The sequence below is a fragment of the Anastrepha ludens genome, chromosome 2 (genome assembly GCF_028408465.1).
Source record: "Anastrepha ludens isolate Willacy chromosome 2, idAnaLude1.1, whole genome shotgun sequence".
NCBI lineage: Eukaryota > Metazoa > Arthropoda > Insecta > Diptera > Tephritidae > Anastrepha > Anastrepha ludens.
The window spans coordinates 142,907,665-142,931,426 of NC_071498.1; the positions used below are offsets into that span (position 1 = coordinate 142,907,665).

Sequence of the window (23,762 nt, forward strand, 5' to 3'; positions counted from 1 at the left end):
AATATATATGTACATATATGCGCATAATCATACATACATACATACTATATGTATATATACGCCTATACCTATATGTACATATGTACTCATTCTATTCTATTTCCTTGTTATTTTTGTTTTTTATTGTTTTTCAAATTTTATTTAAATCAGACAAATGTGCTAAAAATAAAAAAGTACAAAGAAGTTGTCTTTTTCATGTTTATAAATAAATCACTGAAATACAAATCGTATGCCAATTTTATTTTCTTATCGAACTTGTTTGTGTACGAAGTTTAAATGTGAACAATACATTGAAATGGAAGCAAGAGCGCCAATGTCATTAACAAATACAAAAAAAAAAAACCCCAATAAAAAGAAAACAATGAAAATGACTTACTTTGGCTTGATTGTTACACAAAGCATAAACTACTGATTTTAGAATTTTATGTATGTACATATTCGATTTCTTTTGCCAGTAAATGACTATAATTTCAAGTAAATAAGCTCCAAGCTATTTAATTATTTCTAAATTGATTTTTAATATGCTTAGATAATAAGTTAAAATGCTTTATTCTTGTTTTTTGTTTGCTAAAAAATTCTGGAAAACCCGAGTATAACCCAAATACACATATTTTATATTGCTATTGGAATATTTGAATGCGCAAAATATTTAAATGGCATAAATGAAACTACATCAAAGCCAAATGAGTTTAGTTGTTGACCAAAAGCAGGCATTTAAATTTTTCTAACAATATAGTTTTCACCAGTTAAATGTATTCCATTTATTTTGTATTCCGATCTATTTTTACTTTACTTGTTTATTCTAACAATTCTCTTGCGATTACTGTTTTTCGTGTTGATGTTGTTGTTGATGATATTTTGATGGCAATTGCAATTGCTATTTACGTTTTTCGAATTATTGATAGATTGGCTTTCTGGTAGTGTACGCTTTTGCTTATAGCTAATTGTGTGAATCGTGGCTGGATATTATTCGCGATGTAACAGTACAAAGATAGCTAAAATCGACAATATTGCCCACTGCAATGGAAATAAAGCATTACAATTTATTCCAATATATATTTTATTTTGCATTACCTTCACTTTGGGATACTCATTCATAAATATCGTTATTATGCCCACATAAGGTAAGAACCCTCTAGCCCGCCCAACAATGTCCTTTTTCGTTAGCCAGAGTTGACCTGGAGCGTAAAGACCCCGATCATCGACGTTGTTGTTGTCACCCTTGGTGAGGAATTTCACTGAACCATCTTCTCTAAAGCGTTAAAATTAGAATATTGTAATAGTGCCACTAATAATTAAAATTTCGTGGGATGCATGCAGGAATATATAAAAATACTATTTATTTAATTTACTTCTCATGCAGCTTAATGACACGATGCACTATAGGTATGTCCCTTCCCTCCACTTTGAACACAACAATTTCTCCAACACGCACTGGTTCCTCCTTATAGTTGGTAAGGAATAGCAAATCTCCACGATGGAAAGCCGGCTCCATACTACCACTGAGCACCACCACAATCGGCGATTCACTACCAGTCACTACCATTAGTCCCTTCCAGATCATCAAGGCGGACGAAACGATCATCGCGAAACTTAGTATTTGGTATAATGACTAAAAACATTTGGAAAGAGCATTTAAACAAATAAATGTTATTAAATGCATATAAGTGCCAAGTGCATACGTGTAATCGAACTCATCCCCCCGTCATACCCCTTCGGAGTGAAATAAACAGCCCAGCACAAAATACTGTAACTTACCTGCCGTTTGTTCATTCTGTTGAAATCGCGCAGCATTTCATCAAACTGCAATATCTCCCCCAGCCCCATTTTATTAGTCTGTAAATTTGCAGGTCTTCTATTAACTTAAGATATGATAAATAAAATAATTCTACAAGCTCCTGAGTTTTTAACTGCTGACGATTTTTTCCCAATCAGTGAAGTTTTTGTGTGGCCGCTACCACGAAGTCGGCTACTGTCAAACAACGCCGCGCGGACGCCTATTGAACACGTCAGTTTGCTTGAACAGGGTTGCAACTAAACTGAAAACGGAAATCACTAACGTAACGAATAAGCTTATATTTATATCAAAGGCGTAATTCTTAAGGTCAACTATTTCAAATTCTTAGAAAATGTATATCATTGAACATATAACAACAATACCTAACATCAATCATATAATCAACAGCAATCAAAAGGTGTCAAAAGCCATTATATAGCCATAGCTCTGCATAACATAAGTATTAGCTGGAAACCGCAAATTTCCTCTATTAAAATATTTGTAACTGACTTACCGAAGTTTTTGCTATCACTGTCTCAATAACAGTTTTATCGCGCATTGAAAGCTTTAAAAACCTAAATTTTGCAGCTTTTCTCATTGCCTCCATATCTACTACGTTTTCAATAGCTTTCGTGCAACTAATGTGCTCATGTTATATATGCCATTGACGCTTGATGCCATTTTAAAAATGAAATGTTAAGACAGCAAGTTGCCCATGAGAAAATGTGAAAAAGTGAAAACAGAAATTGTGTAGACGTTAAGACACATTTAGTAGTAGATGTGGAGTTATGGTTTGCATCTAAAATTTCCACTTGCGGCATACTCAAGCAAATTCGGATAATTTCATTAAAAAAAAGTTGTATTCTATTTATTGTTTTGCATAACTGATTTCATCTGAAATTTATCATTCTCGTAGCTATCGAGTCTATGTTATCAAAACGATCCGAACTCACATACAGTCAATGCTTGTCACTTCAGGGAATGTTTGTCTCGGTTACTTGGAAACCATTTACAGTGCACTCGCGATAACTCGAACTAATTAAAACAGGCGCTGTTCGATTTATCGAATTTGTTCGACTTATCAATTGAGTGTGCCATGTTAAAAAAACAGTCATCGATATCGATTTTTCGATCGATTGTTGAAAATGGAAGCCAGTAGAAAATTTCTGTAGTATAGTTTCGTTATACGAATTACATTTTGGTCCATTGGCTGGATCAATGGTGTTACATTCGGCGGCATAAACATAGTTAAAATTAAACCATCCTCGGACTTTAATTCGATTTCGTTGGGATGTGATGGGGCATTATCAATTAGAAGAAGAGCCTTCTCAGGTAGTCCCCCATCTTTCAAATATTTTCTTACCTAAACATTAAAGTCATTTAACTTGGTTAAAAAAATTGTTTTAATGAATCTGGATTTTACCTGAGCCACGAACGAATTATGAAACCAGTCTTTGAAAATCGCCGAAGTCATCCAGGCTGATTTGGAATTTTTGTACTCCACCGGACAGTTAAAATTTTTGAAAACACGAGGATTTCTTGCTTTGTCAATAACGAGAAGTTTAAGCTTATGGTTGCCGGTAGCGTTAGTGCAAGCCATAAATTGCCTTATCTTTCTTTTTTATAAGAGTTATGGTGGACTTGGCTACCCCATATTCCTTCGCTAGAGAAGTAACACTACGTCCACGTTTAATTTTGTTAAGGACTTCAGCCCTCTCTTTTAATGTTAAACACTTCAACCTTTTACGATCCATTACTCACGTGCACTGATACACTACAAATGACAAATTTAAAGCAATTTGGTCAATGCAAGATGTTGTTCCCAGAAAACTAACGGGATATTAACGCCGAAATATTCATATGGACTATACACTAGTATACATATAATTTATATACATATACTATTACATATGTATCTATGTACAAAATGTACATGCTTGAAAAGAATGTGTGTACAAATAAATTTGTTTTTTTGTTCGAGTTATAGCGCTTTTTTATTGTTCGAGTTACAAAGAAGTCAATAGGGGAAAAAATGTGTTCGAGTTAGCACGTCGTTCGACTTAGCGGCTATTCGAGTTACCGCGAGTGCACTGTATTTACTCTGTTAGAGTTTATGTTGCCCCCGAGCGGTAGCTGGTTTGTTGGCCAGGGTATGCTCTGTCAAAGCTCTGCCTGTCTGTATCCGATATCTGTCGCTAATAAAAAAAATTCCGATACCTGCTGTTATACAAAAATTTATATCATATAGTATTTTATTTATACAGCAAATATCAACCTGCAGCCAATCGGTCAATCATATTCTCGGATAATTCAAAAATAAATTAAGGGGTTACATACAGTTAGAATTTTCAAAAAATTAATTGTTTTATTTTATTTCCTTAATGTACATATATTTAAGAATACACACTGAAAATTTAACATCGTTCCGGTGAATATTTTCGAAGTTACACACAACTTTGAAAAGGCGTTTCCTATCCTACATAAAGTGCTTTTCATACTTTAAATGCGTTTTTCTCAAAATGGTGTTTTCAAAGTCGGTAACCAACATTACTCGAAAACGGCTAAACCGATTGGTCTCAAATTTTAGCACGAGCTTCCTAAATATGTTTTTTATTAATTAATGGAAGATTTTTTTCTTAACGATACAATTTTTTTATAAACAATTTAAGGCCGAAATTTTGTTAAAAATAATATAATATAATATTTTTTTTTTTGAGAAGCCGCCATTTTTACAAAAAAATTTATTTTGCTTATTCCTTCGATTAATTACTAGATTTACTATTACTTTAACGAAATCTGTTGGGTTTTCAATTTCAGAGGATCCAGTTCAGAGATGTAGTGGTCACCGCAAAACGTTTTTTTTTTGAGAGGAGCTCCCGCAGATCACCGTTTGCTTTTTTCCAAATAAATGTTTTTACTAATACTAAGTCTTAAAATACAGTTAAAAAATTACATAAGTTTACAATTTTTTTGATTCAGAAGTTCAGATATAGAAGTCTTAAAATACAGTTAAAAGATAACATATGTAATATGTGTACTCATTTTTAGATCAATAAATTTAAAAGTTTTCTCAGAAAAAATTCTGGAAAATTCACTTTTTTCTCCCAACTCTTATGTAACTCTTGACTTTCAATTACACTTTTAAGTTATGTCTCGTGGCGACCACTTGTAAAGATAAATCTGTTGAATATAATTCTGCTGACTGTGTACACTGTGATATATTTACTCCAAACACATTGCATATTGTGAATAAGTTGTTCTGGTCGCCAATTTCATGTGCCTTGGTCGCAATTTCGTAAACGGTTTTCTTGGCTATAAAATTTTTCTTTTGAATTCAAGAGTTATGTACGTTTTTCTCACGCCGATCCTTGCGTTTTACTAGACTAAATCCCATCAGCCCTTATTGGATTTAAGTAATTCCGCAAATACTGAGGCGATTGCTTTAACTTTTTCATACAGAAATCTAAGAGAGAATCAATTGGAGAATGGGTGATCACAGACTATTGGACACAAGTCAGGTTATCAATGGCATTGCTGTGTTGCTATCGTTCTTCGTTGGCTACAAGTACGCCTTAAAGCGACATGATGTTAGTGAAGATGCTAAGAAGAGTACCGATGAAGGAAGGGGGGACACCGTCGCCCCCCAGGAAGGTGTAAGTACATCCGTGCGAGATCTGCATTATATATATTTTATATCTAATATTCAATTACAGTTTTTTGCCAACTTCAGCAACAACTACAAAATGGTATTAGTAGTGCGGAATGACCTGAAAATGGGTAAGGGCAAAATCGGCGCACAGTGTGGTCATGGTGCAGTTGGTGCCTATCAGAAGGCCGTTCGACGCACACCGCGACTTGTGCGTGCCTGGGAGAGTGCCGGTTGTGCCAAAATTGCGCTTCGCGTTGAAAGTGAACGAGAGATGATGGCGATTAAGCACGCTGCGGAAGCGAATAATCTCACTACGTGTCTGATTCGCGACGCCGGCCGTACACAAATTGAACCCAATTCGAAAACTGTTTTGGCCATTGGTCCCGCGTCCGTGGAAGACATCGACAAAGTGACAGGCCACTTGAAATTATTGTAGAGTTTCGCGTAACGTTCAAATTCAAGAATATAAAGATTACTAAAGCCATACGCTTATCATTCTGAAAGAAACCCCAGATAATAATAGACACCGCACCAATGTAATCTCCAGCAGTAGAAGGTTCATTTACATAAATACTTTATTCAAATATCTTAATATATTAAACTAGTTATTGTTAATATCTAATAAATTAAGATATGTAAAAAAATCCTATGAAACTTTAGTTCATCTAAAAGTGCAACCAGTCATCATCATCATTGTCATCCGGTTGATGGTGCTGCTCTTGCTTCGGCATATCCATATCCATTGAGACTTCATTAGTTTGCGACACAACTGCGTTATCATGTATGTTGGCCTCTATGCCATCATTGGCCATTTCGCCGCTATCATTGAAAACTTCACTCTTCATACTCACATCGACGCGAGCGTCATTACCACCATCCTCTTCGTCACTCTCCGAAATTGCCAAATCCTCATCGATACCGACATTGTCATTGCTGGGCATAATAAGTGGCATTTGTGGCATGGACGCCATTTCGCCTGGCATGGGACCACCATCAGGCAAATTAGCATTGACGTTGAATTGTGTTTGTGCAGTATCATCATCTTTTGCATATTGTGCTTGGGTTTGGGGTGTTTGCAAATCGTCAGCGTTATTATTATTGGTGGTACGATTACCGAAATTGAGAAAATCAGATGGATCGTAATTGGGATCCAAATCCATTGAGTCATCTAATAAAAAAATAAAATGATAATAAATCATGAAGCATAGCTAGTAAAGTAATAAAGGGCTGCCTTATAAAATTATAGGGGCGCGCAGTGCGATAAAATGAAAATATAATACATATATACATATACTGAGTCCAGCCATAAGTTCTGTTACGAGTTAAGTCCGTTATAGATATGAAATTATAATACTTTTTTTAATGAAGTTAAATTTATTTAATCATGCAGAAAAAAAAGGTTAGGCCATTCAGCTATTGCAGCACGCAGAGTTTCCATGGATATTGACGTTGCTGCTCAAACCAAAGATTGTTTGAGACTCTCCTGTTTTCGACAGGCCATTCACTCCAATTCTAAGCACAAACTGGCCAATCTTTTGCGGCTATGAACCCAGAAGTGTTGTTTTTTATCCACTGCTGGCTAATTTTTGCCTTATGGGCTGGAGAACCCACCGCTCTCCATTAAACTGCTTCACCAAACTTTCAAGAGATCCTCCTAGTACTATTTTGCCCCCGTCTTAACCCCTTTTTCGCATGAAATGAAGAGATGTAACGCCACTACAAGACAGTCCCCACCAAATCATTACGAAGGCTGGATAGTGGCTACGCTGCGCACTTGGAAACACATTTTTTGCGTTTTTAGAAGTACTATCATAGATTTGGTCGTTTTGCTTATTAAAAGCTTCTTCAACAGTGAAAATTTTCTCATCTCTGAAAATAATATTTTCATGGCCGTTGACCGCGTGCCACCGAAGAAGCTGGTTGGATCTGTTGAGTCTAATTTTCTTCAAGCGCGTTGTCATTTGATGACGGAAGAGTATCCTGTGGAGATCATTTCTCATTAGTCATCACATCGATTTGGTAGATACATTCATTTCTCTCTACATGATTTTCTGCTTTCTAAGAAAATTTTTGCGAATTCTTTCCAGAACGGCTTTTATGAATGCAGTGATTCGAACCACGCGAGGACGAATTCGTTCTCGCCCAAGGCGAATCTATTAAAGGTAGTATCAGTAAATCAGCTGATTTATATTTTTCTTTCCCCGTGTCCATATGGTGATTTGAGACTCGATGAAACGAAAAAGCGACACTCTTGGCTACGAAGCGCTGAGCCACGCTAGTATAGTGAGTATTGTAGTATGTATACTACACTGCCTATTACTTGCTTTGGTGTTTAGTTCAAGCGTCATACGTATGTATGTTTGTATGTATGCTAATACGCATGTGTGCGCGCCTGCGTATTACGGAGCGACGGTGAGCGAGAAGGCATTATGTATACCTATACTACACTACCTAATACTTGCTTAGACCAAGCGTCCTACGAATGTTTGTGTGTATGTTAGTACGTCTGTGTAATATACGCGTTACGACGCTCATAATAGTAACCGCGTGTGCTGTATTGCGTCCGTATTTTTATATTCGTAAATATTTTAATTTTTAAATATTTACCGCAATTATGCCGAAAAATAATGCAGAAAAATGTCGTGAATATCGACAGAAAAATAAAACTAAAAAACCAGATTGAGCAATGGAAAAATAGTTTTAATTGTGGCAATTTATATTTCACCGAATCAATCAATAAATAGCATCACGGAATTCATTCACGAAAATTTAATAAAGTATACACTTCTGGATACTTAGAAAAGATTACGATAAAGTTCCAATGATTTTAAGTGGCGATTTTAAAGAAAATTTTGCATTGGACACAGCGATTCCTTTAATTGACTTTCTCAATACAACATTCAATTTAAAAATGTGTAACAACCGCACTGAATCAACAACACGATCAAAAACAACAATTGACGCGGTATTTCAAAGATATGTTGACAACATCGAAACCAAAGCATTTGTATCATATTTTAGCTATCATAAGCCACTCGTACCATTTGTTGAAATTGAAAACATTGAGGATGAATAATAATAAAATGAAGAAAATAAAATATGAACTTTTTAGCAATATTATAATGAACCTATAATTATCCCGCTCCTAATGTTGCGTTCGTCTCATTCTCTCTCAGTTTGTTTTACGGAAGGTTTCACTTCTATCGCGTCTAACCGATAGACTGGTATTTTTTATTTTTCTACTTTGCCAATACTTTTCTCTGACAATCAAACGTACAAAACATTGTTGTTTCTTTAGTGCTACCACCTTTAAAGAATGTGCCTTGTTCGCGCCGTATGCATTGTAAAATTTGTCACAGAATTTATGACAAGACTAAGTATATTCGAAGTAACGAAAAAAGCGAATATAATAAAATGCTGAATAGCGCTCGGTGATTGGGTGTAAATGGAAATATGTAGAAAACCTTGCTGCTGTTGAGTGTAGAAACCAACACCACTCAATTGAACCATCGCCTCAGCGGCTTGTTGGCTGTCATCCTCACAATGTTGCTCTCCACCATCTTCCTCTGGCAAAGCAGCATTTATTGTTTAAAAACGAAATAATTGAATTACTCTTCGAGGTCTATGTGCGCGTTCAAACACTTTTAAAAGCCTAAGCTTCTCTTTGTTGGATATGTAAATAATAAAAATGTATTAGTGTGACCAAATAGCTTACCGTTAGCAAGTTGAGGTGGTTCTATTTTCATCTCTGTTTTTATGTGCGACACATCAATTTGGTCCATACCAAACGCACCGACACTTTCCATGCCGCTGCTATTGGGTTGCATACGTTCACCTTGGTCCAGTATGCTCGCAGCGTTATTTTCGTCCTCTGACACTTCCTGGAACTCTTCATCATCTGTTGAACACTGCAAATCTAGATTTGACAAATGAAAATAGAGGAAAAATCGTTAAAAACCAAAGTTAATATTTTTGGCTTGATTCCAAAACTAATGAAGGAGGAAGAACAGTTTTTAGTGTGGTAGTGGATAGGAGGAAAAGTTGTAACGTGTTTCAAGTAAATATATTTAAAACATGAAAATACCAAAAGACAATTCCAAAACATAGACGTAAGTACATATTTTTAAGAGTAGTGAAATCTAAAAAAAGGTGATTGATTTCAATCCTATTTAAAAACTACGTAAACCAGTAAAACCAAATAAAACAACTAAAGATAATATTAAAAAGTTTCATATGGGGATTCAAATTAATTAATGCAATCGAAAAATAAACCAAAAGATGCCGAAATAAGGGTGTAAAGCCAAACGGGTAATATTATAAAATTATTTGGTGTTTTAGTCGAATAATAAGAATATTTGTTTTTCTTTTTTGTTGTTTTGGTGTGCTTTTATATTAACTTTTTGTTAGATTTGCATTCCTGGAAGTGGTTTGCATCACATAGACGCTGTGTTCTTGTTGGTTAGCTATTGTTGTTGTTGTTGCAATAGTAGTTGAATATTAGTCTTACCTTCTTCCAAAAAGGAATTTTGTGGGTTACTTATATTTGAGGCTAAGCTGTCCTTGCGGGGTCGGCCACGCCCACGTTTAACAGCGCTCGCATTTACTTTGACTAGAAAATAGAATTTGAGTACGCTTTAAACCAGAGTTTGGCTTATGGAATATGTTTTTTTTTTAATTGTTTACTTTTAGTTTAAATGTGTGCTTGTAGTGGAAAACAATTACAAACGTCAACAAACAAAAGGGAAAGTAAACAAAGACAAAATAAAAAATAAAAAGTGCAAATCCAGAATTGACAAAAATTATTGAAATCTTTAAGCAAATGTTAAGGCTTAAAAATAGAGAAAAATCGTTTCGTCACATTAGACACGGCAAACTGTTTAGACTAGAAGGAAAGAAATTATCTGATGAAAAAAAAAAAAAAATTAAATTCATCGAGTCAAAAACTAAGCAAAAAAATAAGAATATTAGGTCTGTTCATGTAAAAATTATACAGTAACTTAATTTCCGAGAATTCGCTCTCAAAGAGAAAAATATCAAAGAAAGTACATAAACGCAAAACCAGTAGTGCGTGTAGCGTAGTACACATAACAGAAGTGAAACTTTAAAGGCAGACAAAAAGAAGAGGGAGAGACCCGAGAGATAATGAGAGAGAGAGAGAGAGAGAGAGAGAGAGAGAGAGAGAGAGAGAGAGAGAGAGGGAGAGAGAGAAAGAATATATATCTAAATAAATTCACAACATTTGCAGAGAATACTAATAGACAAAATTTACAAAAAACGGAGAAGGGTCGGTGTAGGTACATGCCGGACACAAACCCTGGCAACAACGCGCACTACTCCGGACGTTTATCACTCGCACAATCGCATCGATTCCAGGACCGCAGCAATGGCACAAATTACCGCAAGGCAGTATCAATACATCCGACGCCGGAATGGATAGCACTTTATAGTACGCACAAGCACTAGCCAGGAAACGGAAATAAGCGCCAAAAAGTAGGCACCAAAAAACAACGCCAAAAAAATTGGGACCAAAAAAGGCCCAAACAGTAGGCACCAAGGAAATATAACGCCAAAAAGTAGCCACGAAAAATATATTTTCTATATTTGCACCAACAAACCAGCGCCAAAAAGTGGGCAGAATTATTTCTCACTAGAAATTAGTAAAAATGGCCTAAAGTGTATCTAAGATATATATAAGGTATAGCTCTCTCTCTCCTTCTTCTCTACGTTAGATCTTTTTTCTCTCTCGCGGAACGAAAATGCCCAAAACGTTGCATGGCCTTGAAATTTTTCTTCCATTCGCGCTCGTCCATCGACGCCTAAGAAGTTTCACTTCAATAAAAATCAACTAAAATGCAATATAACGAGGTTCGGAACCACATGATATCCTTTTGTTCACAAAAATTTGTTCATTTCATCATCGCTGTCAGACGAAAAACATTTCATTGCCAATTGCAATTCGCAAATTTTAATTCGTGCTTATTTTTACTTTGCGATCAGCTGTTTTTCTCACTTGCAAATTCTTACAAGTAAAAACTTGCAGCTTCTCCTCAAAATGAAAAGTCATTTTGCTCTCGCACTTTCCCCTACTTTGCAAGTTTTTTGGGTACATGAACACCAAAACGTGATAATTTGTAACAATTTTTACAAACTATTTGCTTCATGAACAGACCTAATAACAGCCATTAAAGATTTTGACAGTTTTTGAAACAATTATTTCTTAAGTCTTCTTCGCGCTTTTTAAGGCCTCGGATATAAACGATGAAACTTTTGAAATCGAATTAAAATTTTAACAACCTTCAAATTCAAGTTCGCGGCAATGGCAATCACGATTAAGCGCAGAAAAAATTAACTTGTAATTTAACTTGTAACTGTTTTGTTAGCCATAAAATTTAAATGTTAACATTTTTAGTTTCTGATCAACATCCTCCGCCCCCCGTTACCCCTTTTCGAATATGCAACGCTTTAGTCCCCAGTATTAGTATTGCGCAAAAAGTTATGATAAATGAAAAGCAACCAAATGTCTCATCCAAACCCATGTGTCAGAGCCCTTCGAAGCATTAAAGAAAGCGCGCGTAGTTTTCTATTCTAGGAAGTTTTCATGAATAATAAAGTTAGCATAGAGAAAAAGCGTCTGCAATAGCAATTAAGACAATTAAGATGTAATAGCATAAATTATACCGCTTAACCGTTTCAGTAAAATGAAGGAAGAAATTATAGTAATAAACACACACGCAGCAGAAAGTCGTCGTCCAAAATAATGGCATCGATACTTACCTTCCTCCACGGTGTCGCGTGGCTTGCGCGGACGACCACGCCCACGCTTAACATCAGGTGGTGGTGGAGCCATATCAGCGCCACCACCTGTCGTAGTTGCTGGTGCAGGAATGGTAATGCCACCAGCAAAATTGCGATGCAATGTTGACGTGGACGACGTTGCTGCCGCAGCTGATGTTGTTGGCCGCTCATTACCCTCAACATCGATAAAATCATTTTCGGGCGTACTCGAGCGACTCGTACGATGAGGAAAATCATAGTCTTGGTCATCTCCGCACCATGTGTCGTCGAGCTCAGCATCAGCGCGCGCACGCTCTTGCACTTTGCTAATATTCTGTTCGAGTTGTGCGCAATGCTCGGAGAACTAATCAATTGAAAAAGGGTAATAAATGAAATAAATTTTAAACGTGGCGCAAAATACCTCTTCCAGCTGTGTGCGCGCATAATTGAGTATGACTTTGGCATTTTTGGTGAAACGCGATTCACTGCCATTGTATTGTTCACAGTTGGATGCTATCAATTCAATGTCCGCCAAGAACTCGGCACGTGAATGGTAACGATGGGCTGCAAGTAATTTGATTTTAAATTTATACAAATTTCTTGCACACTCACTCTGCTTAAACTTCGATTTACCTTCGACATTTTTGCCTATCGTTTCCAAATCCATTGGCCGTTTAATAATGGTGTAGTAGTCACGCACCTGTTTTTTATTGACGGGCTTCAAGAACGGCCAACTTTCCTGCATCAATTTGATCTTGCCATGCAATTGTTCAAAAATAAACGACAGCGCAACCTGATCATCATCATCTAGCAGCGGATTAATGGCTTTCTCCAGACGCATCAACTTATCTTCTTTTTCTGCTAACAGTTCAAAGCAACTTTGCAGCATGCGTTGTGCTGCAACAGTAAACGAGCTGCGCGCGCCATTGTAGAGCGTTGAATTTTCGACTATTTGATTGAGATCGGCCAAAAATTCTTCACGATTATGGTAGCGCCGTTGACGTATGTAGTCGCGCATCGTCTGCAGATCCATTGGCTTCGTTACAATGCGATAATAGTCGGGTACAAGCTGCGATAGGTAAAGCAAATTTCAATCAAATTTTCTGTTCTGTGCTTGCGCGTTTATTAAACGTACCTTTGCATTAACTGGAAATAGGAATGGCGTCACATCAGGCATCGAGCGCAGCTCATTGAGTATCGCTTCGAGAATTGAGGACAAAACAACCACCGGATCAGTACGACGCCGGTTCGCTGTCTTATTATGGCGCTGCAAATAGTCACAATGCAGGTCACCCGCCATGCGTCGCTTCTTTTTGCCCACAGCCTCTTTTGGCACCTTCAATAATAACGCGCGCCGACGTACATCCTCATGACGTTTGAGCACCTTACTGCTCAAGGTTACCTTGGTGCCATCTACGTTCACTAGATCGTCGTCCTCGCAATTGGGCTCCTTTTCGACCTCTTCTTCTTGTTCTTCAGCGACGGAAACATTGGTGGAATTCGAAGGCCCTTGTAAGCCAGTGTAAAGTGGGCAGGCCTTATTAGTACGCATATGACCAACCTATAAGAATATTTACATATAAATGTATTTGCTCCGCTCTCCTCTCTCTATCACAGAATTTACCTGGCCACAGGCACCGCATTTCAACTTCAAGTCTGGCTTCAATTTGAACTTCTTGCGCGACGGACTGACTTCTTTGTGCGGTGCGTCACGTTCTTTATGCGAAGAGCCACCAGATGATTTGGGATCACCCAGCGAAGTCGGCATGCCGCCAGGCTGCAGCTTTTGATTCTGTGCCAGCAGTGCCAGTCTTTCGCGTTCCTGATTTCGCTTGATGCGCCGCAATTGCTCCTGTATGCGCCGCTTCTCACGCTTCATTTCTTCCTTTTGCTGTTCGTCCAGAGTGGCGAATTGTTTGATGAATTGCTCATCCTTCGTTGTGCGTATCATCACGTACGCATCGATGATCGGCTGGCGACGCACAATCTCTACTCGCGTATATTCCTTACCCTCGTGATCTTTAAATGTGCGCGTTATCTTAAGTATGCGACCCTGATTTGGATTCGCAACTGGCTGTTGTGAATTATCGTCTTTACCATCTTTTGCTTTACCACTCTTTCCACCCTCTTGATCTTCCATAATTTTCTTTAATAACTCTTCGCGCTCTTGCTCCTCGCGTTCGAGTGATAGTTGTGTGGAGGTCTTCTTATTTGAGAGCATATTCTCCAAATTTTTACCCAGTTCTTCAAGATCGGACTCTTCTGATGCCGAAGACTCATCCTCATCGGTGGAGAGCACCTCGGAGCTTGCTAGCACACGGTTTTGAAGATCGAAAATGCGCTGGCATTCCTCCTTGTAACGTTCTTGATGTTCTGCAATGGAGAAACGATTGCCACGCGAAAACTTATCCATGCCTTGTTCGCCAGCTTTGGCCTTTTCCGTGGAAAGCGTACGCACCACGTCGATAACTTCCCAGCGAGACAACTTTCGTATCTCCTCCTCAGGCACTTTAAATTTTCGCAGTAATTCCTTTGCACGCTGCAGCGGAAGACGACGCAAATCGGCATCTGTGCCTGTGACTGTGCGCTTGGGTTGCGACTCTTGTTCTTCTTTGGTTTGCTGAAGGAGTACATAGGTAATGACGAGAAGGTGCCAAATGATGCATATAGAGACTCACCGTAGGCTTGTTAGGCACGCGCACATAAGAAAAACCTTCACCACATCCCGTCGGGTCAGCCGGCCCCGTCAATTGCAGCAAACACTTGCCGCGCATTGCCTGTATGTAAGCACTAGAAAAACCAAAAATTACGTACATGCATTTTTTTAAAATTAATATAGTTTTAATATATTACTAACCGGGTTGTATTCCAGGGTGCCACCTTAACTTCATCGTCCAACTTCAGTTGTGCTTCTTCATCGTCATCTTCTTGTGGAGCAAATATGAACTTTTCGCCATAGCCAGCATCTTTCAGCCTCTGTTCAGCTGCAATCATGCTAAAGAAGGCACAACACTGTTCCGGCGAAACCATTGCGCGTATTTCTTCCTCAGATGGCAATCGGAATTCCGGCTTGATAACCCACCAGTTCGAGTCCATACCTGTGCGCTTAAAATCCGCACATTGTTTCAAACGCTTGCGTATGCTGCTTTCCGAGTGCGCCGGGAACGCGCGCTTAATGTCGTCCATTCGTATGCGTCGCGGATTGTCAGAACTCTTCCAAAATAAACGATAAATGAACACCTGAAAGCAAAAAAAAAAATTTAAATACGTGTTTTTATTTTGAATTATTTTATTTTCACATATCTACCTGCAAAAAGTCCCTTGTGAAATTATTAGCACGTTTTGAATTCGGGCCGGGGACTTCATAGATCGGACACTCCTGGCCCACGGTGAACAACGCGTTCACAGCGCGCACCCAATAATTGCTTCGGTTTCGTATCACAAGGAAATCCGTGTGGTTGATATTGTGCGGATAGATCGGTGCGCGGTACATATTATTTTCCAGTGCTTGTATACAGTGGCCTGGCTGCAGTATACCCAAAAATGGACTCGTGTGCGCAAAAGCGACTTCACCATATTTAAAGTCCTGCGGCCCATTGTCTTTGGCAGCTTTGCGCTTGTAATAGTTTTTGATTTTTGAACACATACCAACCTGTTTAAAACAACAATCAAAACATAATTTCAAAAACTTTATAGAATCGCTGGCTTACTTGATTCATCAACGGTGGATGCTCCTCACAAAATTCACATAAAATTATATCGCCATCTTTGCCACTTAAATCTTCGGGATTGCGCATGAAGAACACGTCTCCACCGCCGGAGGCAATACGTTCCAGTTCGCGTTGTTTGGCCTTCTTGGCTATATATTTAAATAGTGGCAGCACACTATGCGGCCCTGGAGAAGCCAATGGACCGTGAGAGAAACGCTTCAGTGGCGGGCGATGGAAAGCGCGCAGTTTCATGGGGCCCATATATGTCTAAACGATAATAAAAGGAAATTTAGAAGATAAAAAAATTGAGGATAAGAAAAATGTATAAGATAAAGAAACTTTTGAAAATTCAAAAAATGTATAAGATAAACAAAAAATTTAGAAGATAAAAAAAATTTGAAGTTAAAAAAAATGGAGAAGATAAAACAAAATTAGAAGAAAAATTCACAAAATAAAAAAAAAATTTAAGTTAAAAAAATGTAGAAGATAAACAAAAAACTAGAAGATTAAAAAAAATTGAGGAGATCCAAAAAATTTGGAAGATAAAAAAATTATAAGATTAAAAAAAAAATTAGAAGATACAAAAAATTTAGAACATAAAAAAAATTAGAAGGTAAAAACAAATTAGAAGATAAACGAAAAATTAGAAGATTAAAAAAATGTAGAAACAAAATTTCAAAGATAAAAAAATTAGAAGGTAAAAAAAATTAGAAGATTACAAAAAAATTGGAATATAAAAAAAGAAAGATAAACAAAAAATTGAGGAGATAAAAAAAATATAGAAGATATAAAAAAAAATTAGGGAGATAAGAAACATTTAGAAGATACAAAAAAAAAATTTAGAAGACAAAAAAAAATTTGGAATATAAAAAAAATTTGAAGATTAAAAAAAAATTTAGAATACACAAAAAATTTAGAAGATAAAAAAATTAGAAGGTATAAAAACAATTAGAAGATTAAAAAAAATGTAGAAGATACAAAAAGTTTAGAAGATAAAAAAAATTTAGAAGATTAACAAAAAATTAGAAGGTAAAAAAAAAAATTTGAAGATAAACAAAAAATTTAGAAGATGAAAAAAATGTATAAGATAAAAAAAATTTAGAAGATAAACGAAAAATTAGAAGATTAAACAAATAAGAAGATAAACAAAAAATTAGAAGATTAAAAAAATGTAGAAACAAAATTTCAAAGATAAAAAATTAGAAGGTAAAAAAAATTAGAAGATTACAAAAAAATGTATAAGATAAAGAACATTTAGAAGATAAACGAAAAATTAGAAGATTAAAAAAAATTAGAAGATACAAAAAATTTAGAACATAAAAAAAATTAGAAGGTAAAAACAAATTAGAAGATAAACAAAAAAGTAGAAGATTAAAAAAATGTAGAAACAAAATTTCAAAGATAAAAAAATTAGAAGGTAAAAAAAATTAGAAGATTACAAAAAAATGTATAAGATAAAGAACATTTAGAAGATAAACGAAAAATTAGAAGATTAAAAAAATGTAGAAACAAAATTTCAAAGATAAAAAAATTAGAAGGTAAAAAAAATTAGAAGATTACAAAAAAATTGGAATATCAAAAAATGTAGAATATAAAAAAAGAAAGATAAACAAAAAATTGAGGAGATAAAAAAAATATAGAAGATACAAAAAATTTAGAACATAAAAAAAATTAGAAGGTAAAAACAAATTAGAAGATAAACAAAAAATTAGAAGATTAAAAAAATGTAGAAACAAAATTTCAAAGATAAAAAAATTAGAAGGTAAAAAAAATTAGAAGGTTACAAAAAAATTGGAATATCAAAAAATGTAGAATATAAAAAAAGAAAGATAAACAAAAAATTGAGGAGATAAAAAAAATATAGAAGATATAAAAAAAAATTAGGGAGATAAGAAACATTTAGAAGATACAAAAAAAAAATTTAGAAGACAAAAAAAAATTTGGAATATAAAAAAATTTGAAGATTAAAAAAAAATTTAGAATACAGAAAAAATTTAGAAGATAAAAAAATTAGAAGGTATAAAAACAATTAGAAGATTAAAAAAAAATGTAGAAGATACAAAAAGTTTAGAAGATAAAAAAAATTTAGAAGATTAACAAAAAATTAGAAGGTAAAAAAAAAAATTTGAAGATAAACAAAAAATTAGAAGATTAAAAAAATTTAGAAGATGAAAAAATAAGAAGATAAACAAAAAATTAGAAGATTAAAAAATAAGAAGATAAACAAAAAATTGAGGAGATAAAAAAAAAAATGTAGAAGATATAAAAAAATTAGGGAGATAAGAAACATTTAGAAGATACAAAAAAAAATTTAGAAGATAAAAAAAATTTGAAGGTAAAAAAAAAATTTAGAAGATAAACAAAAAATTAGAAGGTAAAAAAAATTAGAAGATAAACAAAAAGATAAAAAAAATTAGAAGATAAACGAAAAATTAGAAAATTAAAAAATAAACAAAATGTAGAAGATATAAAAAAAATTAGGGAGATAAGAAACATTTAGAAGATACAAAAAAAAATTTAGAAGATAAAAAAAATTTGGAATATAAAAAAAATTTGAAGATTAAAAAAAAATTTAGAAGACACAAAAAATTTAGAAGATAAAAAAATTAGAAGGTAAAAAAATTAGACGATAAACAAAAAATTGAAGAAAAACAAATGAAGAAAAAAAAAATTTAGAAAAAAAAATTTCAGAGATAAAAAAAAATTTAGAAGATGAAAAAAAATTTAGAAAATAAACAAAAAATTAGAAGGAAAAAAAATTAGAAGATAAGAAAAATTAGAAGATAAGAAAAATTAGAACATAAAAAAATGTAGAATATAAAAAAAGGATAAACAAACAATTTAGAAGATACAAAACAAATTTACGAGATAAAAATAAAAATTTAGAAGAAAAATTCAGAAGATAAAAAAAATTTAGAACATAAAAAAATGTAGAAATATAACAATGGGAAGAGAAACAAAAAATTGAGGAGATACAAAAATTTAGAAAACTTTTCTTGTAAAAAAATATGCGTACCGGTATAAATGGCGATCGTAGCTCAACTACTGGTGTCGAATGCTGTATCAAATTGCCACCACCCACTTTAAGGCGCAATGTTGGCTCTGTCTTGGGCTGATAGTACCTGTTAAATTTAGCAATTCCGATTATATTTTACATTAATAAAACAAAAATCGATATGACTTACGAATCATTCGAAATGTTAAATGGATCCCGATCTGGGCTTTTTGGTGGCGGCGGTGGTGTATCCTCGGCTAACACATTAATAACGCCAGCCTTGCCTAGCAAAATCTTTGATTTCTTGACGTGTGGATGAGGTATTTTAATTTTCGGTGGAGGGCCCGTATTTTTGCTGATTTTCGATGGATCGATATCGTCGGGTATGCCAAGAATAATATTCTCATCATTTGGATCGAGTGTGAGCACTTTAGGCTTCGGTATTTTGGTCATCTGCTCGGCGTCCCAGATGATTTCATCCTCCCATTTGCCATAGATCAGCTCTTCATTCTCAACTGGAAAGATGCTGTACCAGGTGTCATCCACTGCTTCTGGTGCTTTCTTTTGAATACTGTAGTAACAGAAAGTTATGATGAAATATTATGAAAGAAATGTTATTCTGTGATTTGTATGCTTACATTTGACTTGCTTTCTTGCTGGAAGACGTGCCACTACTACCTTGCTTGCCGGTCCCCGTGCTTCCAGATACTGGCATTGTTTTGCCGGGTTGGCTGAAGGCGCCGGCTGTGCGTGAGCCGCTTGATGGCAACCAGCCAGCAGCTATTGTTTTTGAGTTTAATTTTTGCAAAACTTTCGCTTTAATATCGTTGCCATCCCAAACAACCTCATCCTCCCAATGCAGTTGCGAGACCATCAAAAACGCGTCATCCGCAATTGGCTCACCCTTAATTTCTATATCACCTTCCACTGGCACTGGTGCTTGGTGTTCTGATATGCCACCCTTTTGTGATGTTCCTGAAGGTTTTGTTTTAAAGCCGTAGTTGAAACCTTCCCCAGAATCGCAAACATCCAACATGTCGTACCAGATTTGAGCGGGGCCGTAACGCCAATCAGCGATTTTGGGCTTATTTTCATTATTTTCGCCATTCTCTGGGCCTTCGGGCTTTACATCCTCATTGTTTGAAATGCTCAGCAATTTATCTTCATCATCGGACAAGCATTGATTTGGCATCGGGTCGGGGCCATAATGAAGGCCGAACCCCTTTTTTTTGGGCTCTTCCGAATCGCTTGTAGAATCTGAGCCGGGATTTGGATTCTACAATGTAAGAATAAATAAATATATTGAATTGTTATTTAAAAAACAAAAACTAATACTTTTTGATCCCTTGAATGCTTTCGTCGTCGCCTCCTTTTTTTAACGCTCCGCCAAATTTGTGGTAAACTTGATGGCTTTCCAGGGCCGAAAAGTCGTGAAAAACGCAGCACTTTGTCCGGTCGAAAGTCGGGAAACAATTCTCTCACATCCACATTAGCGTACTTAGAAGGTAACATATCTGCTAAGGGCGTGTCCAACTTGCGTTCTGTTGCTAAAATTAAAAACACAAAAGTTTAAAATTGATTCCTTAGGCAACTCATTCTAACCCACGTTTTTCCGACTTCGTGTCTGGACTTAAATTATCAGGGCCATTTGCCTTGACTGAACCATCCGCATTACTGCTGCCCGTTGAAGCGCTACGTATAGGTGCAAGCGGCGGTGGCATTAATTCTTTGTCATCTTTTGTAAGGCCTGAAAAAAATAATTTATTAATTACAGTAAAATTAACTAAGTTTTAAAGTTTTTTACTTGAAGCTTCAACTTTTGTGGCGGGTATAGCATCCTCGAGATCCTCGAGCATATTCGACTCATTTGTTGGTGGCGTTCGCGGACAGTCCTCGGACATTTCGTTTATGTCTGAATAATCTACGGCATCGTCATCCTTCACAATTTCCCCATCATCTTCGTTATCGGCTTCGTTTCCATCACTGTTAGAAAACCCCGCTTTTAATGCATCGAAATCACTCATTTGGTGCTTAGGTGGATCCACATCATCGAGTTCATCTTTTTCAGTCTCTATTACCTCATTTAATAGCGAGTTCAGGCCCAATCTGCAAGTGTTTATTCTATGAATACGCATGTTAAACTTTTAGACAACTTTGTTCTGGCTAGACAAAACCTTGGCTTAAAACTTTTTATGAGTGCCCATGATATAAAATTCAAAGATTTATCGGCTGAGCTTTCCTTTTCTACCACGATATATTTGGTTATAATGTCTAAGTGCGTGGACCGAATTTAAAAATTATAACACGCAAATGTAGTCACTATATCAGCCTTTTGATTTATATTCTTTTTATAAATTAAAATTAAGAATTAATAGCAATATTTAACGTTAAAAATGCATCTTTTTTTCATAAGCTTGAAAAAATGCCCCATTACAGAGGCTTATTTCACTTAAATACAAACACAGAAAAGTAACAAAATCACTTATAAAGATTCTTTATTACATTAACATTCGATTTAAAGCTATTTTTACTAAATAATAGTCCAAATTCTATTAAAATTCTATTATTACAAATGTTCTTCTAACCGTTTGTAATACCGTGCAGAATAAATTTGAGGAGCGAACTGTCAAACGAACGATGAGAGAGAGAAGAACAAAGCGAAATAAGAAAAACCCAGTCAACGAAAAGGGAACAATTCTTTCATTATTATTTTTATTATTTATAGGGGCGCTTTTTTGATTTCAAATATACATATATATTACAAAAACAAATATTTTTACAAATACTGAAAATTTGGAATAAAAATCGCGCGATTTTTAGTCAAAATTTTCGCCTGCGGCGCTTTTTTGATTTCAAATATACATGTATATTACAAAAACAAATATTTTTGCAAATACTGAAAATTTGGAATAAAAATCGCTCGATTTTTAGTCCAAATTTTCGCCTGCGGCGCTTTTTTGATTTCAAATATACATATATATTACAAAAACAAATATTTTTACAAATACTGAAAATTTGGAATAAAAATCGCGCGATTTTTAGTCCAAATTTTCGCCTGCGGCGCTTTTTTGATTTCAAATATACATATATATTACAAAAACAAATATTTTTACAAATACTGAAAATTTGGAATAAAAATCGCGCGATTTTTAGTCCAAATTTTCGCCTGCGGCGCTTTTCTGATTTCAAATATACATGTATATTACAAAAACAAATATTTTTACAAAAAAAAAACATTTTATAAATAGTGAAATAATGCAAAATCGAACATTTTTTGACCTAAATTTTCGCCATCGGCACTCATAACTTTTACGATAAAACAACGTTTTCATAAGTGCTATGAAATATAAAACCTAAGTTAAATGCTTGCTGGGTTGACGACTGCTGTATACTCTTCTCTTCAACTGTATTTCAGTACAAACTGCAAATGCGGTCGGAAAAAACCTAATTTTTAAACATCTCCTGGGAGTTCTATAGGGACACTAGGAGGTTGGGACTTTCACAGTTATAATGGTGTAACCTTGCTCTTTCTAATGGGAGTGGTGGGTGGTGCCACGCCCCCTCCCTCTCTGCCCCCCATTCAAATATATCGTGGTAGTAAAGGAAAGTTTTTCCTTATATTTAAATATGCAATCTAGTAGGCAAAATTGTAATTCATAGACTGAAACCACATTCCAAAAACATACTTGGACAATGAACCAATGTGTTCACGAAATTCCGAATCGAATGGATTGCCTGCATCATCATCCACCAATTTTCCTTCAGAGTCTATGTTGCCAAATAGTATTCCGGTTAAGTCGATTCCGAAGCCACCACCGGCGCTATCACCAGAGCCTCCGCCACCACGTCCTGTGGAGCCGTCATCATCACTATCGGAACTCATATTTTAAGTAAGTTTCGCAACTGGTTATTCTATAAATATTTTGCACAAATAAAAAGTATACACTTAACAAAGAATGTTTCACGAGGTATCCGAAATAAGCATTCTTATTATTATTACTATTATTAGAGTTATATTATTTCATCTGAAATCTAAATTCACAATTTTGCAAAGACAAGAAAAATAAAATGTCACTTATATCTCCGGCGTTGCCAACTCTTGCGATTAATTTGTTGTGAAAGCACAATATAATAAACGCCTACACTCACGAATTTTATAACAGACCGGTTTCACGCACTCAGTTGAGGTTGAACTGAAAAAGTTTTTTTAGTTGATTTATTGCATTTGTGTCATACCTTAAATTGTAAACGAAGCTATTTAGTTAAATTTGAATACACACTGGACATTCACATAGAATAAATAAAAATATGTATATATAAACTAGCAGTTCTACTGTTACCATCTGTTCAATATGCTTATACGTAAATTTTAGCCGCAAAATCAATCATGGATTTCTTTTAATAGTTTCAACATAGTTAGGGAATATGCATACTTTTAGATTTGAGAGGTTTTATTATTTGTCTGTTACGGAAATCAGTGAAACCAGAATGTCCGCGCCAAAATTTTTCCCTTGTTGGAATTATGAGTTGCGGCAATGAGTATTTCGTCGAAATGAAAAATTGGCTAGTTTACGGTAAAGTTCTAGTCCACGGAAAGAAATATTTATGAAAGTATCAATACAATATTTTTTGCACAATATGTCTCTTTTGGTCGCAGTGTGCAGTAGTCTAATAATAATAATAATAATCCATATTAATATTTTTTCATTTCTTGGGCAATAAATATATCCTTTGGTTATATATTGCTTTTCATACGTAGCAAACCTGTAAACTTTTGCTGTGAAGATGTGGGGAAGCAAATCCAGATGAAATTATCTGCAATACAAATTAAATCTCTGAATAAAAAGGATGGCGAAG

At 35.2% G+C, this 23,762-nt stretch overlaps 3 protein-coding genes across 6 annotated transcripts; 1 reads left to right on the forward strand and 2 right to left on the reverse strand.

Moving 5' to 3' along the window:
* Nucleotides 1–733: 733 nt before the first annotated feature.
* On the reverse strand, nt 734–1,993 carry LOC128855471 (signal peptidase complex catalytic subunit SEC11A). Its single transcript, XM_054090403.1, has 4 exons — nt 1,759–1,993; nt 1,353–1,612; nt 1,075–1,252; nt 734–1,017 (listed from the first exon to the last, which is right to left on the reverse strand). The coding sequence occupies exons 1-4, from the start codon at nt 1,825–1,827 to the stop codon at nt 967–969; spliced, it is 558 nt and encodes a 185-aa protein (XP_053946378.1). The 5' UTR covers nt 1,828–1,993; the 3' UTR covers nt 734–966.
* A 3,017-nt stretch (nt 1,994–5,010) lies between these two features.
* On the forward strand, nt 5,011–6,008 carry LOC128855470 (probable peptidyl-tRNA hydrolase 2). 2 transcript variants are annotated; one of them, XM_054090402.1, is made up of 2 exons: nt 5,011–5,430; nt 5,491–6,004. In XM_054090402.1, exons 1-2 carry the CDS (start codon nt 5,263–5,265, stop codon nt 5,860–5,862), a joined length of 540 nt encoding a protein of 179 aa, XP_053946377.1. In that variant the 5' UTR covers nt 5,011–5,262; the 3' UTR covers nt 5,863–6,004. The 2 variants fall into 2 exon arrangements, with proteins under 2 accessions (XP_053946377.1, XP_053946376.1); XM_054090401.1 differs by having other exon boundaries at nt 5,016–5,122; nt 5,237–6,008.
* On the reverse strand, nt 5,977–22,997 carry LOC128855467 (transcription initiation factor TFIID subunit 1). 3 transcript variants are annotated; one of them, XM_054090397.1, is made up of 20 exons: nt 22,906–22,997; nt 22,592–22,817; nt 20,710–21,011; nt 20,512–20,652; nt 20,241–20,452; nt 19,544–20,181; nt 19,096–19,476; nt 18,927–19,032; nt 15,911–16,177; nt 15,508–15,852; nt 15,058–15,440; nt 14,879–14,990; nt 13,825–14,820; nt 13,336–13,761; nt 12,834–13,269; nt 12,622–12,764; nt 12,201–12,564; nt 9,934–10,035; nt 9,142–9,342; nt 5,977–6,594 (listed from the first exon to the last, which is right to left on the reverse strand). In XM_054090397.1, the coding sequence occupies exons 2-20, from the start codon at nt 22,786–22,788 to the stop codon at nt 6,092–6,094; spliced, it is 6,255 nt and encodes a 2,084-aa protein (XP_053946372.1). In that variant the 5' UTR covers nt 22,789–22,817; nt 22,906–22,997; the 3' UTR covers nt 5,977–6,091. The 3 variants fall into 3 exon arrangements, with proteins under 3 accessions (XP_053946372.1, XP_053946374.1, XP_053946373.1); XM_054090399.1 differs by adding an exon at nt 8,891–8,992 and having other exon boundaries at nt 22,592–22,977; XM_054090398.1 differs by lacking the exon at nt 9,934–10,035 and having other exon boundaries at nt 22,592–22,977.
* Nucleotides 22,998–23,762: the final 765 nt, after the last annotated feature.